This window comes from Macrobrachium nipponense, chromosome 27 (genome assembly GCF_015104395.2).
Source record: "Macrobrachium nipponense isolate FS-2020 chromosome 27, ASM1510439v2, whole genome shotgun sequence".
In the NCBI taxonomy this organism is placed as follows: Eukaryota; Metazoa; Arthropoda; class Malacostraca; order Decapoda; family Palaemonidae; genus Macrobrachium; species Macrobrachium nipponense.
In genome coordinates, this window is record NC_087216.1 from 7190926 (window position 1) to 7205813 (window position 14888).

The 14888-nt window shown below is 37.0% G+C and overlaps 2 protein-coding genes across 3 annotated transcripts in view; one reads left to right on the forward strand and one right to left on the reverse strand.

Annotated features, from left to right (window-relative positions):
• LOC135200774 (uncharacterized) overlaps positions 1-9408 on the forward strand; it is a 234647-nt gene extending 225239 nt beyond the window's left edge. The window contains exons 1-3 of one of the 2 annotated variants that reach the window (XM_064229415.1): positions 5724-5870; positions 8308-8532; positions 8805-9408. In XM_064229415.1, the coding sequence (XP_064085485.1) occupies positions 5865-5870; positions 8308-8532; positions 8805-8975 (402 nt within the window). In that variant the 5' untranslated portion in view covers positions 5724-5864 and the 3' untranslated portion in view covers positions 8976-9408. Of the gene's footprint in view, positions 1-5723; positions 5871-8307; positions 8533-8804 lie in introns of those variants that run through there. The other variant, XM_064229414.1, reaches the window with a different exon arrangement.
• Positions 9409-9682: 274 nt separating this feature from the next.
• On the reverse strand, positions 9683-14659 carry LOC135200773 (uncharacterized). Its single transcript, XM_064229413.1, has 3 exons — positions 14345-14659; positions 10759-10876; positions 9683-10290 (listed from the first exon to the last, which is right to left on the reverse strand). The coding sequence occupies exons 1-3, from the start codon at positions 14623-14625 to the stop codon at positions 10156-10158; spliced, it is 534 nt and encodes a 177-aa protein (XP_064085483.1). The 5' UTR covers positions 14626-14659; the 3' UTR covers positions 9683-10155.
• Positions 14660-14888: the final 229 nt, after the last annotated feature.

Consider the following 14888-nt stretch of genomic DNA (forward strand, 5'->3'; position numbering starts at 1 on the left):
AAGATTTGAAGTATGTATGTATGCTGATTTTCTCTGGAGTCACGATGTAAACCTTCCATTTTCAACTAGCCTTTTATATATATATATATATATATATATATATATATATATATATATATATATATATATATATATATATATATACTAGGTTTATAGACTCCTCCATCCTCCACCCTGACTTCAAACCTGCTACAGTCGGTTAAAAGTAAGATAACAGTCCCAAAGTATTATTCCATGCAAAACAAAGCCAAGTCAATGCTCTCACCACAATCTTTCATCCACGGACCTTGAGTATCTCGCTGGTGGCCGAGGTTTGTGTGATCATTGAGTAAGATTGACCATTTATCTATCTATCTATATATATCTATATATATATATATATATATATATATATATATATATATATATATATCATACATGTGTGTGTGCGTAGGCTATATATCTATGCATGTAGAACGACCTTTTAACCTTGAATAAGCCAAGCATAACAACAGCACTAAAATAATATCCAGCCAGCGGGTCTTTCCCATTCTTCTCACCTTTCCCGCCTAATTGGTCTTTATTTACCCAACTCAAACAGTTCGACAATTCGCTCTATTGTTACCCTTGTGTCAAGCCAAGCACGTTTTACGTATCTTCCGCCGTGTAGAATGAGTCTTTTCATGTTCAAAATCGAAGTTCTGGACTCGTAGTTATTATTGATGATTATGACTTTGAGAAAGTACTAAAACCATCATTATCATGTGCGCTATAGTTACTAAATTACAAAAAATAAAATGTACACAGTGATTTTGTGGGTTTCTTTTTCAATGGCCGTTTTGTTAAATGGTTTTGAAAGCACGTGAAGTTTAAAGACATTAGACTGAACATGAAGTGCAGCGTCAGTTGTTGGTTGTAAAGTAATTGTTTTCCTTTGTTTTGCACTAAAGTGTAAGTTTGTGTTGGCACAAAGGTATAACATCAACATTCCAAATGTTATATTTTATTTAATCTTTATGTCTTACAACTAGACTAATCTCCACGTACCAGTTACACTATCTCTTATTTTATTGCACTCTCCTCCGTTCTGCCTGATGTAGATGTCATTTAAATTAGACCTGAATGATATAATTAAACTTTTTTTTTTCATTACCAGTACGTGAAAGATATGGTCGAACCGGGAAGATTCATGAAATTACATAAATAAAACATATTCAGTTTGAATATATAAATTTTATCAACCTTCATGATATTGCTCAGTAATGAGATAACCCAGTGTGAGAAAATACTGTACATGAATAGTTGGCATCTCATGTCATTTCCCTCATTGGACGGTGAATGGGTATATCAATGAATGTGAATAACAGAAGTTCAAGAAGTAAATCAGCATAGTTTATAGGCAGTCATTCTGGTATCATTCTCGTTGATGTGCGTCTGTACCCAAAGCATGGTTAATACCCTAGCACACGACCCCTAATCCGATGGTACTACTCAGATTTTTCCTTTTCCCGTCCAAATTTCGAAGTAAATGTGTCGATAATGGAGTTAAAATAAGGTTGAATGAACGCGACGGTAGGTACACTTCATGAATAGCATCCTGCTAAGTATGGAAACTTCTGAGCATGCGCAGATCCTTCCATGACAAGAAGCCCGGATGAAAGTTCTTCGAAAAGCCTCTTCGTAATTTCAAAGATGAGATCGCGATTGATAGCCTTCTCTGAATCTCATCTCATCGTCGTCGTCTCAAAGATAAGCAGCCGAGATTAAAAAAACGACCAAGAAAACTTATATATAACTTGTTAGTCTATTCGCGCAACCGTCTTTTTTTTTTATCTAACACGTCTCGCAATACTTGGCGAGATCCCTGTCACCTGGCTCGTCGGCAACCTAAGGAAGATGGCCCAGACGTAAGATGAGGGGGAAAATTAACATAAAATCTGTGGTAATTTGGATAAAAATGCCGGTCGTTATAGTTTTCCTTATCTTAAAACCATCGTTTAGTGGGGCGACGCATCTTTCAGGTCTGCTAATAGAAAATGGGAAAGTGGGTGATAAGGAGAAGGAGAAGAAGACTGACGTCAGCAAAGATGAAATTGAGGTAACCGAAATGCTTGATTATGCTTAATCATAATCATGTCTCTTTCGTAACGACATGAGATCAAAACACCCATGTCTTGCCCAATTTTACTTTTCTACTACTTTTTTTTTTCTTTTTTTACATATCCCAATTTATTTTTTCAAATCACAAACACACACACACACACACACACACACATATATGTATATATATATATATATATATATATATATATATATATATATATATATATGTGTGTGTGTGTGTGTGTGTGTGTGTGTGTGTGTGTGTGTATGTATGTATACAAGTGTTTTTGTTTCCGTACATTTACATTTACAAAACGATATTTGTAAGAACTGGACTAGAACTTCTCGCTATATCATTTACCAATATTATCAACAAACCCTCTTGGCAGGTGAATCTCTGTTCCGAAAATGAATATTATCGTGGTATGAAGTGCTTTTGGCTCTCATCAAAATTCCAAGGTTGTAGTTCGGAAAACACAGACTATTTAGACTGCATTTAGAGTGTGCAAGATACTTTCAGTTCAATTTCCCTTTCTCTACTCCTACTATTTCGTTGAGAGAGAGAGAGAGAGAGAGAGAGAGAGAGAATGCGCATAGCTCAATACAATCAAGTGAAAACTGCCTGTTATAAGAAGCGTCCCATCGGCTTCAGTATCCTGAGAGACTATTCTGAGACGTCGCGCACAGAGCATTCAGAGATATCCAATCCTCGAGAAAGGAGAACGAAGAGAAGACAGATCATCCAATAGACAGAAGATAGGTTACAATGAAAATCCAGAAACGGAGATAGAAATTCCAGCTCGGCCTCTGGCAGCTCTGGGCTAGAATGATCAACCGTCCGTTCCTTCGATTTTATGAAGATAAATGATGAAACCGTCGAGGCAGCTCGCTCGCCAAGGCTTCTTCTTCCGAACTTGATTTGAGAATATGCAGATAAATTTCCAAAGAAATCGAGAGAAAATTAGTACCTTAATATGCTACGTAGGCTGTTGATGCCAGCTTCTAAATATTTAGGTTACTCGTTGGTTTGCTTCGACCTACACGTTTATATAAGAAAGACCACAAAGAAGGGCCATTATTTTTCAAAATGGGTTTATTCAGAGTAAGATAGAATCAAGAGAGGTATAATGAAATATGCCTAAAAGTTATCACTAAGTGAGAAAAATATTCTAGAATTTCGAATCTCTTTTCAAAGTTCTAAATGTATGGTTTTGTAATGATAAAATATTGTAAATATTTTATAAACACGCAAGTCTGTTCAAGTAAAAGGCAGAAAACACTACACCTGTGAAGGCGGAGAATAATGCAGTACAGTACCTCCAATCCATTCACACCAAGAAATTTATAAAGCGACCATGTTTGAATAACTTTCTTTTCTTCTGTGCTCCAATTTTTCAACACATTCTCTTGTCTATTTCTTACTCGGCTAGCTAACTAAGTTCGTGAATTTGCCAGCGAAAGCTGACGTTGCCTTAGAAACTCTACCCTATTTGTAAACATCAGTCAAAAACAAAGTTTTTATGTAGCCACTTTCCGTAATCATAATCGGATTGACAAGGACCGAAAGCTTTCTACTGTATGAATTTTAAAGAACAAAAGCAAACAGGCATACACTACTGTAGATTTACTATCTCATTATTATTATTATTATTTTTTTTTTTTTTTTTTTTTTTTTTTTTTGCTCTAGCTATCACAGTCTTCCAATTCGACTGGGTGGTATTTATAGCGTGGGGTTCCGGGTTGCATCCTGACTCCTTAGGAGTCCACACTTTTCTTACTATGTGCGCCGTTTCTAGGATCACACTCTCGCATGAGTCCTGGAGCTACTTCAGCGTCTAGTTTTTCTAGATTCCTTTTCAGGGATCTTGGGATCGTGCCTAGTGCTCCTATGATTATGGGTACGATTTCCACTGGCATATCCCATATCCTTCTTATTTCTATTTTCAGATCTTGATACTTATCCATTTTTTTCCCTCTCTCTCTTCAACTCTGGTGTCCCATGGTATTGCGACATCAATGAATGATACTTTCTTCTTGACTTTGTCAATCAACGTCACGTCCTTTTGGTTATTTTGCAACGTATGCAACACCCTATCTGCTCTGATACCATAGTCCCAGAGGATCTTTGCCTGATAGTTTTCTATCACTCCCTCAGGTTGGTGCTCGTACCACTTATTACTGCAAGGTAGCTGATGTTTCTTGCACAGGCTCCAGTGGAGGGCTTTTGCCACTGAATCATGCCTCTTTTTGTACTGGTTCTGTGCAAGTGCCGGGCATTCGCTTGCTATGTGGTTTATGGTTTAATTTTTCGTATTGCACTTCCTACATATGAGAGAGATGTTATTTCCGTCTATCGTTCTTTGAACATATCTGGTTCTTAGGGCCTGATCTCGTGCCGCTGTTATCATTCCTTCAGTTTCCTTCTTGAGCTCTTCCCTCTGTAGCCATTGCCATGTGTCATCGATGGCTAGTTCTTTAGTTTGTCTCATGTATTGTCCGTGCATTGGTTTGTTGTACCAGTCCTCTGTTCTGTCTGTCATTCTCCTGTCTCTGTATATTTCTGGGTCTTCGTCTACTTTTATTAGTACTTCTTCCCATGCACTCTTGAGCCACTCGTCTTCACTGGTTTTCAGATATTGCCCCAGTGCTCTGTTCTCGATGTTGACGCAGTCCTCTATATTTAGTAGTCCCCTATTATTATTATTATTATTATTATTATTATTATTATTATTATTATTATTATTATTATTATTGTTGTTGTTGTTGTTGAAATGCTGAGGTCAGTCATAGGTAGTTTTTTAAAGGAAAAACGATTTGAAATGGTTATTTTATCATTACACTGTTAATTTTTATTATATAGATTTTTACACTTACACAATACAGTAGGCATATAAGGTACTGAAGAGACAGTAGTGTTTGATATTTTACGAACTAACATTCCTTTAGTAACCTTCCATGACCTTCCAATTTTTCTCTTTTCGGTAGCAAAACCTCCGAGCAAGTAAATTAAGTGTGTTTGCTTTTTCCACATTTGCTAGGAGTTTTTCCATTTTTATAAGGTCTTTCAATTTCGTAGTATTCTTAAAAGGCTTTTGTTTGCCTGCCTGTGATTGAGAGGTGATTGATTAGTTATCTTAATGGATGCTGTTGTATTTTTCGTTAATTTTAGTTGCTTGCAACTTCCATATGTCAGGATGTGTGCTCGAGAGAGAGAGAGAGAGAGAGAGAGAGAGAGAGAGAGAGAGAGAGAGAGAGAGAGAGAGAGTTAAAATAAGTAAGAATGAGATCAAACTGAAAATCGGAGGAAGAATCACAAGCTTTATGATTTTATTTTGAAGTGTAATCCAGGGGATCTCAATTAAACTTATATCATCTTTCGAAAGATTGTACATGGTGTAAATGAGAGTCAAATTCGCGAGTCGATTCCTCCTCCTCCTCCTCCTCCTCCTCCTACTCCTCCTACTCCTCCTCCTCCTCCTCCTCCTCTTCAAAGAAAAAAATCGACAAAAATAAGCGTGCGCGAAGTCGTTGCAGGTGATAGAAGACGAACCGAACGCAAATGAGTCTGCGCAAAGGTGAGCTGAATATAAAGGCAACGGAGGAGGAGGATGACTGCAACATTCCCGCGTGTCTCCGCCGCAGCTAAGAAGGAGGAGAATAAGGAGAACGAAAAAAAGGAAATTAGGAAAACGAAGGTCATCGCTATTTCTCATTATTAAGCGCACAGCGACGCGGCACTGTTGTAGACGTTTGGGCATCGTTTCTTTTGTCGACTCGTATCCATGAAGGTAAATTCAAATTTGATTGACATCTTTCCTTTTAAGCTTGGTGTCTTTTTTTTCTTCTTCCAGCTTTGGATATCTGATAACATTAACAAGTGTCTCAATTCCTTAAAAAAAAACATATAAAAACAGTTAGTTCCTCAAAGAACTTATATCTGAATCCATTAGGTCAGTGGCTTCTGAAAGCAATAAGATTTCGGAATCAATGAGAAATTATAAGGTTTTTGTTACGTTCAGAGACAAACGAAAACCGCCATGAAAGATAGAATTGTTCCAGAGCTTGATGAAAATAGGGTTTTCCACTTAATAATGTCCATTGTTAGCTTGCAATTTCTCTTGTATTCATGTGATCCTGTTTTTTAATTATTGTTCATATATATATATATATATATATATATATATATATATATATATATATATATATATATATATATATATATACACACACACAAGGACTTGTAGCTACTCAGTCCCTGTTATCCATCTACTGGACTTTCGGGACTGCTGTTAACCCTGGAGCTTGTAACTTTTGTGAATACAGTCTCTGTTAGATACCAACTGTGTGAATTAGTACGAAAATATATATATGTATGTGTATATATATATATATATATATATATATATATATATATATATATATATATCTAACAAGACAAAAGGGACTTCTGGTTTCTCACCAAGTTTGTGATTCATTACTGAAAGCACTGGTATGTAATAGGCTGGATGCAATCCACAGACCTAGCAAACGCGAGGCGAGCTTTGCACACACTAACCACGTTTGCACGCTAGCTCTAGATATTGATAATGTTCTGTTCTCAGTAAGCCTTTAATGATGAGGGTGTTAATTCCATCATGCCCTATCCACCAACAACCCTTGGAGTGCGCTACCAGCTACAAGAACCTAACCGTGTGTCATTTTGTGTGAAGGGCCGTAGGCTGTTTGACATTATAGTATAATTGCTTGTCACATTGCACAGTAAGGTTACCAAGGTACTTCTCAGATCAGATTGGTTTTCTGCAAGAGTCTGGTCATGCTATCATTCGGTATCAGGGTGGCCAATCAACAAGTTACCACAGCCAACGTAGTCAAGTCATCACAGAGGTGTGTAATTTCTGGTGATAGAACTTCATTCTCGACGTGGTTCGGAAGTCACGTAAAGCCGTTGGTCCCGTTGCTAAATAACCACTGGTTCCATGCAACGTAGAAACACCATACACAAAAACAAACTGAACGTCTTCTAGTGCAAGACACAAATCTTCACATGCCAGACATAAGTAATTCTCGCAGGAAGTTTCTACGTTGATGATAAAACCTGGTTACCTGATGTGAAAATAGTTGCTATGGCCAAAATGCTTCTGACAACTAAAGTCAAGCGGTTACTATTCAGACCTTTTTGCCATGTAATCAGTGAGAAATTTTAGACCGGAATAGTCTGCAGTGCAGTGTTTTCAGCTTGCCCTTTTCAATCTAAAAGCATTATAGTAGTGCTAAATCAAAATAATGAAATATTTTCACATTGTGAATCTAAAAAAAATATTAGTCGTCTGTTAATACTATGTGTTCAAATGAAATCGGGTATTTTTTTTTTCAAATGCCTTTTCGACTCCGAAAACACCAAAGTTTTCTAGTTACATCCAAAATGCTAACTGAATCTTTATCACCGGTACTCGATGGAAGAGGCCGATACCTGTTTATATAAAGATCAGGGACTCAGTAGATCTTTTGGTCACGTTCATTTAGTGCCTATGGATATTTATTAACATCTCTAGTTTGCTATTGCCGTTTCAGTATAACCAATTCGTACTTTAGAGGGTGTAGTTGCTTCTTTCTGAAATACATCTGTTGTAGTGACTCTCTCCTTCCTCCTCGGAAAAAATTTAGATTAAATCTGCTTCTAATCTCTACAGAAATTCTTGACGTTCAGACGAATGATGAATAAAGCCAGTTATGGCCTCAAGGAATTATGTTTGCCGAATTGTCTGTGAAAGCACAGATATAACTGACCTACCCTGTGATTTAGAATTTGTACTAGGTTGTTGCAACCTTTAAATCTTCTGTTTACTCGTCCTCAGCTGTCAATGATTTCATTACTGCTTCAAAGACCACAACAGTGCAACAAAGGATAAAAAATGATGCAGAGAGTATTGTATGAAATGCAATACTTTGCATGCCAGTATTTGTGACAGATGTACCCGTAAGAAGAAGGTATTGATAAGATCTGTAGAAACCTTCAAGAATTGGGGAGATGGATTCATAGTAGAGAACAAAACTGAAAAACGTAGGAAAACATGGAGGGCAAAGTAAGCTAAGGAAAGCAAATGGATCAAAAGGAAAAAGAAAAAAAAACTGAGTATGGATGGAGTCGATGGCTGAATTATAATGATGTAAAAACTAAGAAACTAAAGGTACACAATGCTCGATTTCCTTTACGGTGTATTTCAGGAGTATTTGGCAACGCTCATATTCCACGGATTGGTGCTGATGTTGGCAGTAAGGACAGCCTCTAGCCATCCTCATCCTCTCTATGGGCTGGCATCCTTCGTTCAAGAAGATCCTTTTGGTCAGCCTGGAAGACAAGAGCACCCCAACTCAAAAAGAGGGTTCTGGGAGAAAAGGTCGTCGGAGGAAGTCGGTGATGTCGAGGGCTTTGAGAGTTATCCCGTTCCTGTAAGTAACTTTGACGAGACAGGTGGCCTAATATAGACCCCAGCCAAATTTCAGTGCAATTATAATAACAAGAGAAGACATCCAACTTTTCTTCTAGATATGCTCATTTCACGTCACCCAGGGAATGGAAATAACTTAATGCCGAACGACACTCAGAATGCCTGCAGTTTAATTGATAGGAATGCTATGTCTACGGCCATTTTCTAAACTCTGTCTTCACACATAACGTTTTAAGACAGGGCATGCACACAGTAACGTACAGTTTCTTTCAGCAACTTCAGTGGACCAAGAGAAACTTCCATGAGAAGAAGGGGTTCGGAACGATGATGCCAGCTTTTCTCGTGAACCTGTACAGACCTGACGTCTCTGCCTTGCCCCAGAATTCCCCTTTCTCCCCCCCAAGAGGAAGCACCATGAGGGAGAAGAGGAGCAATAGCCAGTGAATGCAGTCGTGCTTGATTGAGTGCAGCCGGCCTTCGAGGCGTGTGTTCTGTGAGAGATGTGTCGTCACTTTCAATAAGAAACTTAAAATATGGGAACATGCATCCTTATCTCATCGAAGACTCGTAGCTACTTCAGATGTATTTCAGAAATTGTCTTGCGCGTTACTATGATAATACAGACGACTGGGTGAGACACAGAACCCAAGAAGGTTTCCTTTCTGCCTGTTATTTTTTCTGTTTTTTCCCCTGAAATTTTATCAGTTGTTCATTAATGAGAGTTTAAAAATATATGCCATGTTTCTGTTGGATAATAAAAGGGAATATTTACTGCATTCAGAGTTCAGTTTATGTATTCGGGTATTGAATTCCAGGTTTTATTTTTTATACACCATGTATATATTTGGCTCCCTCCAAAAATAAACAGTCAGCTTTCTCCATCTTTCATACCATAAACCTCTCCTTAATTGACAGCCTCTCATTCGGGGATCAAGATCTCTTTCCTCTAAAAATTTGCTCTTTTCAAAAGATGAAAATGAAAGTTATCATTTGGCAAGCAACTTTATTACAACAAATTTTCCTTAAAAAAGAAAGAAAACGTTTGTTGTAAAATTATGCATCAGCATCTACTTCATTTAACTTTATGATTTTGATGATGATTTTGACTGACAAGCTCATCAACAACCATGGAGAAAAGAAACAAAATGGTATGTAATTTATAAACTTTATTATGTTTGGTATGACCATGAGTGGTGTTCAGATCTGTAAATCATACCCCCTGAAATAAAATTTCTGGGAGTAAGTTGCACGGTTTTGAAAAGAAAGCATATATTGTTCTAAGAGGTCCACAATAATAAAAAAAAATGTTGCGAGTTCGTGTATAATTTAAAAGCCCTTTACAAAGCTTTCGAACCCTTCCCTGGGTTCTTTTTTTTCTTTTTACTGAAGATGAACCCAGGGAAGGGTTCGAAAGCTTTGTAAAGGGTTTTTAAATTATACACGAACTCGCAACATTTTTTTTTCATTATTTTAGACCTCTTAGAACGTTTTGTATACTCTCGCGATAGAGAGTTTTTCCCAACTAAAGCATAACAATCATAATAATAAGACTATACTATTCTCACAAACTTTGATAAATCTGCAAATGGAAACTAGTTTATAAATTTAACGCCAGTTCCCGATCTTAGGGTCTATGTACTGGCAACAGTTGCCTCTGGCACGTTCCCTCACTCTCCCTGGGTGATGATGGCACGCAGGTGAGACCAACACCGCATTTCCCGAATTTGTTGCCCTCGCCCCCGCACCTCTCGCCTGGCCCCTGCGAAAAATTTGAGAAGAAATATGTTGAAGTATAATGTACGGTCTCATTGTTTGTGCGTACTAGCAAACAATAAGCTCAGTAGAAAATCAGGGAGCACCCAAAACCTTCTGAGGCAGAGTTGATTTAGAGCAGTGTGATTCAGAGTAATTGATACATTTACAAAAAGATAATTGTACATTATTTATGTTACATAAACATGCTATACTTGAAGGTCAAGAGGGGTTATCAGAGAATACTTAGAAAGAACCGGCTGATTAAACACTATTTTTTTTATATATATATATATATATATATATATATATATATATATATATATATATATATATATATATATATATATATGTTATATATATATATTATATATATAAATATATATATATATGTATTACGGTGGGGTGTGCATATGTAGTGTTTAAAATATTGGCGTACAAACTGACTGATCCAGGAAGTGAAGTTGAAACTGACCTGTGTGCAAACATGGCAACAGTTGCAGTCGTCCCACACGATGCCCCAGTCGCAGTTGATGTCATCTACTGGGGCACAAGAAGACTGATCACAGGTGCCGCAGTTGTTGGCGTTTGCTCTGGAAATAATGAAGGATAAGAAATGTCACCTTCTGTAAAGTTCCTAATGAATGATCGCTTAAGATGAGAGCAATTGTTACATTTTAAGAAGGCAATTAGAACCATTTTAATGTTTTAAGAAAAGGGGAGAACCATTTCGTTGATTTTTTTAAGTACTTAAGTATCAGACTTTTTTTTTTATATATTTTTACTTAGTGGCAGAAGGTAAAAAGCTTCATTTAATAAGAAGATGACCTAATCCGTTAAGTCTTTTAAAAGAACAAGTTGAAATAATATTTTCTTGATTCATTTTGCATTCAAGACGATGATAAGCATTTTGTTTTTGTAAAAATAATGTTGAACTTTTTGCATATTTATAAGTTGAAATTAAATTTTTGGCATTTTACTCTCTTGGGTTGGATAGTAACAATCGACATTCCAGATGCATTAAAAAGTTAGCCTACAAATAAGCACAAATGCCGAATGTTTTTAGTTTACTTAAATATTCACTTGACAATGATGCGGATCAGGTCTAACTCACGAGCAACATATTAAAAGCAACCCAGTTTTACGGGCATTTCTAGTTTCTTAAATTTTGTCATCTTCCATAACTTGAAAGAAATATTTTTCAAGATTTTCCCCGCAGCCGGAAATGCATCCTCATGTCACGCTTCAACAATCCCGATGATAATGTGTGGAAATCGCTGGATTGGCAGCCAAGTTGGTTTGACAAATACTACCTCCTCCCTGCCAGCCATCGCGTCTGTATTTAATGACCCATTTAACTCGCATCATCCCAAGAGCCGGTTGGGTTATCACTCGGGAAATAAATTTTATTTAAAACTCATCTAGGCATCTTCAACACCCCCCCCCCCCCCACAAAAAACAAACAAACAAAAAAAAATTGCTAGAAATGATACATTGCTCGAAAGGAAATGCAGAATGAAATTATATTATTCGAGGTAAAAGACAACAAAGGTCAGAACGCTGATAGAACAAGGATATTTTTCAAAGAGGCATTTTGCTGCCTGTAAACTTTGACGGTATCAGCCCAATTATGAGCGCCGCCAGAGCCGCTTGCCGAGTCATTCTGAACATTACAAAACATAAAAGTAAAAAGTTGTGAGAGCATGTTATCCTTTTTTTAAAAAGAGAACTCAAGGACAACAACTTTGCGTCGAGGAAGAAGTCCTTAGTTTCCATTCACTGGCAAAACAAAAAGCTGTTAAATCTCTTGTCGTTAAAGTCAGTCTACCTCATACTTACCATTACATACGAAGTGTTACCAATGTCTTGCGATCATGAGGAACATTTACCTTTCACTTTTATTTCTTTTTTTAAAATGCAACGACATGAATCAGTAAAGGTTATTCATACCTTCTAGTCATTTGGTGTATTAATAGCTGAAAGACTAGTCTCCATGTGTAGATATAGAGGTCATGTACGACGAAACACAGTCTTTATTCACCTATTTCTAATTCAAAATCACATTCTAATGCAAGACGAGGTCTTGATTGAGGAATGGACTGTGCATCAATGACCGACCTTTCCAAGTAATAAAAAGGTTTGGATAGAGATATTCGATAGAGTATTCATAGTGCACGGCTATTCACTGCTGATATACCATTTTGTTCTCCTCTCTGTCCCTCTCTCTCTCTCTCTCTCTATCTCTCTCTCTTTCTTCTTTCCTCTCTCTCTCTCGTGTATATATATATATATTATATATATATATATATATTATATATTATATATATATATATATATATATATATATATATATATATATATTATATATATATATATATAATATATATAATATATATATTAAACAGGATCATTTAATATAAAATCCTCTATATTATATATATATATATATATATATACTAGTATTATATATTATTAAGCAGTATCGTTTAATATCAAATCCTCTATACCTAAGAGTAATTTACACCCAAAAGGAATTATATAATTAGTAAGTTCTCCGGGTCTGGCCAGGATTCGAAACTGGTCCATCGTGTTAGAAACAGCGATAAACAGGTGACATTGACCATTCGGCCACAGTAGATCAGCTGATCGGCCAGTTTGTGACAGTGCTAATTTTAAATTTTTGTCACATACACGCGTGGCTTGTTATTCACAAATGTTTAGTCATAAATATCGTTTGCCATCGACACTCGCTATACTTTCAATGATTGGAGTCGGATTTAATCTTCGTTTTTAAGCCAAAGGCTCTGGTTCGAGTCCGACCGAGGCAGACGCTCAAATCAGTTTGAAGTCCCTTTGGATCTATAGTATTCTCTAGGAATAGTGAGTTCAATATCCAGCGACAATTGCGACTTTATATTTGAGAATAAAAAGTCACTTACGTATGTGATGAAAATCCATATATATATATTATATATATATATATATATATATATATATATATATATATATATATATATATATAGAGAGAGAGAGAGAGAGAGAGAGAGAGAGAGAGAGAGAGAGAGAGAAAACTCTGGTTCTCTGGTCTTTAAAAACGAGTACTGAGGTCATTCAGTATACGATTTATAGCCTAATGAAACAAACAGGTTCCACAGGATTCAATAGAACGTGCTACACAGTTCCTGCTCGCTCAAGAATTCAAGCCGGGGTCTCTTTTATTCATACGATGGAAGCTTACGAACGCGACTACGTGTACCCGAACGCGTGTGGACTTTTATAAAAAAACGCACACACACACTGTAAAAAAGGGTCGAGGGAAGTAAAGGAGTCACCCTTGGTACCTAAACGTTAATGACGACAATGATTTCTTTATAAGTTCACGACCAAAGCTCAGAAAGGAAAACAAAATCAAAATGAAGATGGATTCACTCGATAACAGCGCTTATCAATACATTTTTTCCTTTGTTCCAATTCAGTGTGTTCGGAAAAATGTGCAGTTCGTTAAATTTGGATCATTTGAAACCTGTCGATCTTAAATAAAGCTGTTGGCGAATTTATTCATTATATCAACCCATTTTTTCCAAGACCCACGGGCGAACAGCCGGATGTCTTAATCCAAGGTACCTTAATCTGGCTCCAAACTATTTATGAAAAAGGATACGGTCACGCAGTAAGTCAGATAGATGCACTATTTGAGAGAAGGCGATAGACATCAGAAAATGAAAGTAGGGCGATAGACATCAGGAAAATGAAAGTAGGGTGATAGGCACCAGGAAAATGAAAGTAGGCGGATTTCCATTTAAGTTTATTTTTTTTTAATTATTTTTTTTAATCTGGACCTGGCTAGGTATGGATTACACCAAAAATTCAAATAAGTGAAATGGGTTGCGTGGTTCGTAACAACTATTTCCCTATCAAGTGGCTCTATACGAAATAAATAAGCCGCATAACTGGAGGAGGCACCAACAGCGTCACGTAACTTCCAACATGAATGACTCAGCGAGAGATGAAACTGAATTTGTGTTACCAAGATCAATGCATTTCAGCTAGTTTTTACTTACCCAACGACAGCGAGACAAACGAGCATCAGGGCAATTTTAGCAGCAGACATCTTTAACGGAAGGCGATCGCTCTCCAGTACAAAAACCAACAGGAGTATCGAGAGTCCTACTACACTGCCACAGGATTCCAGGAGAACGCCGCCTACTTGTTCTGGAAGGGAGGAGCTACGTAGTAGGTCCTGTGCACGGTCCAGATAGAGTGGTCCTGTGGAAGAAGTAGGACTCTCGCTCGACTCCCTAACAGCGGAAACCCCACAGTGATGTAACGTAAAATAGCTCATGCGTGCTGGCCGTTGTCGCTTTGTTTTCCGCCATTGTAGGAGAATTCCATCTTGGGGTATTTCTACGGGATTTCCAAGAATCTTTTCTCAGAAATGGAAGTGTTGATGTTTACATAGGAGCTTAAACGTGTAAAGTGAATGTAGCAACCTCTTCAAGTGACGTGTCATGGTGTTGCAATGAACGCCCCATGAACCCTTGCAAGAAAGGAAATGATACTGATCTAAACAAATCGAACGCAAGAGAAAATTGCTTTGGAACATTT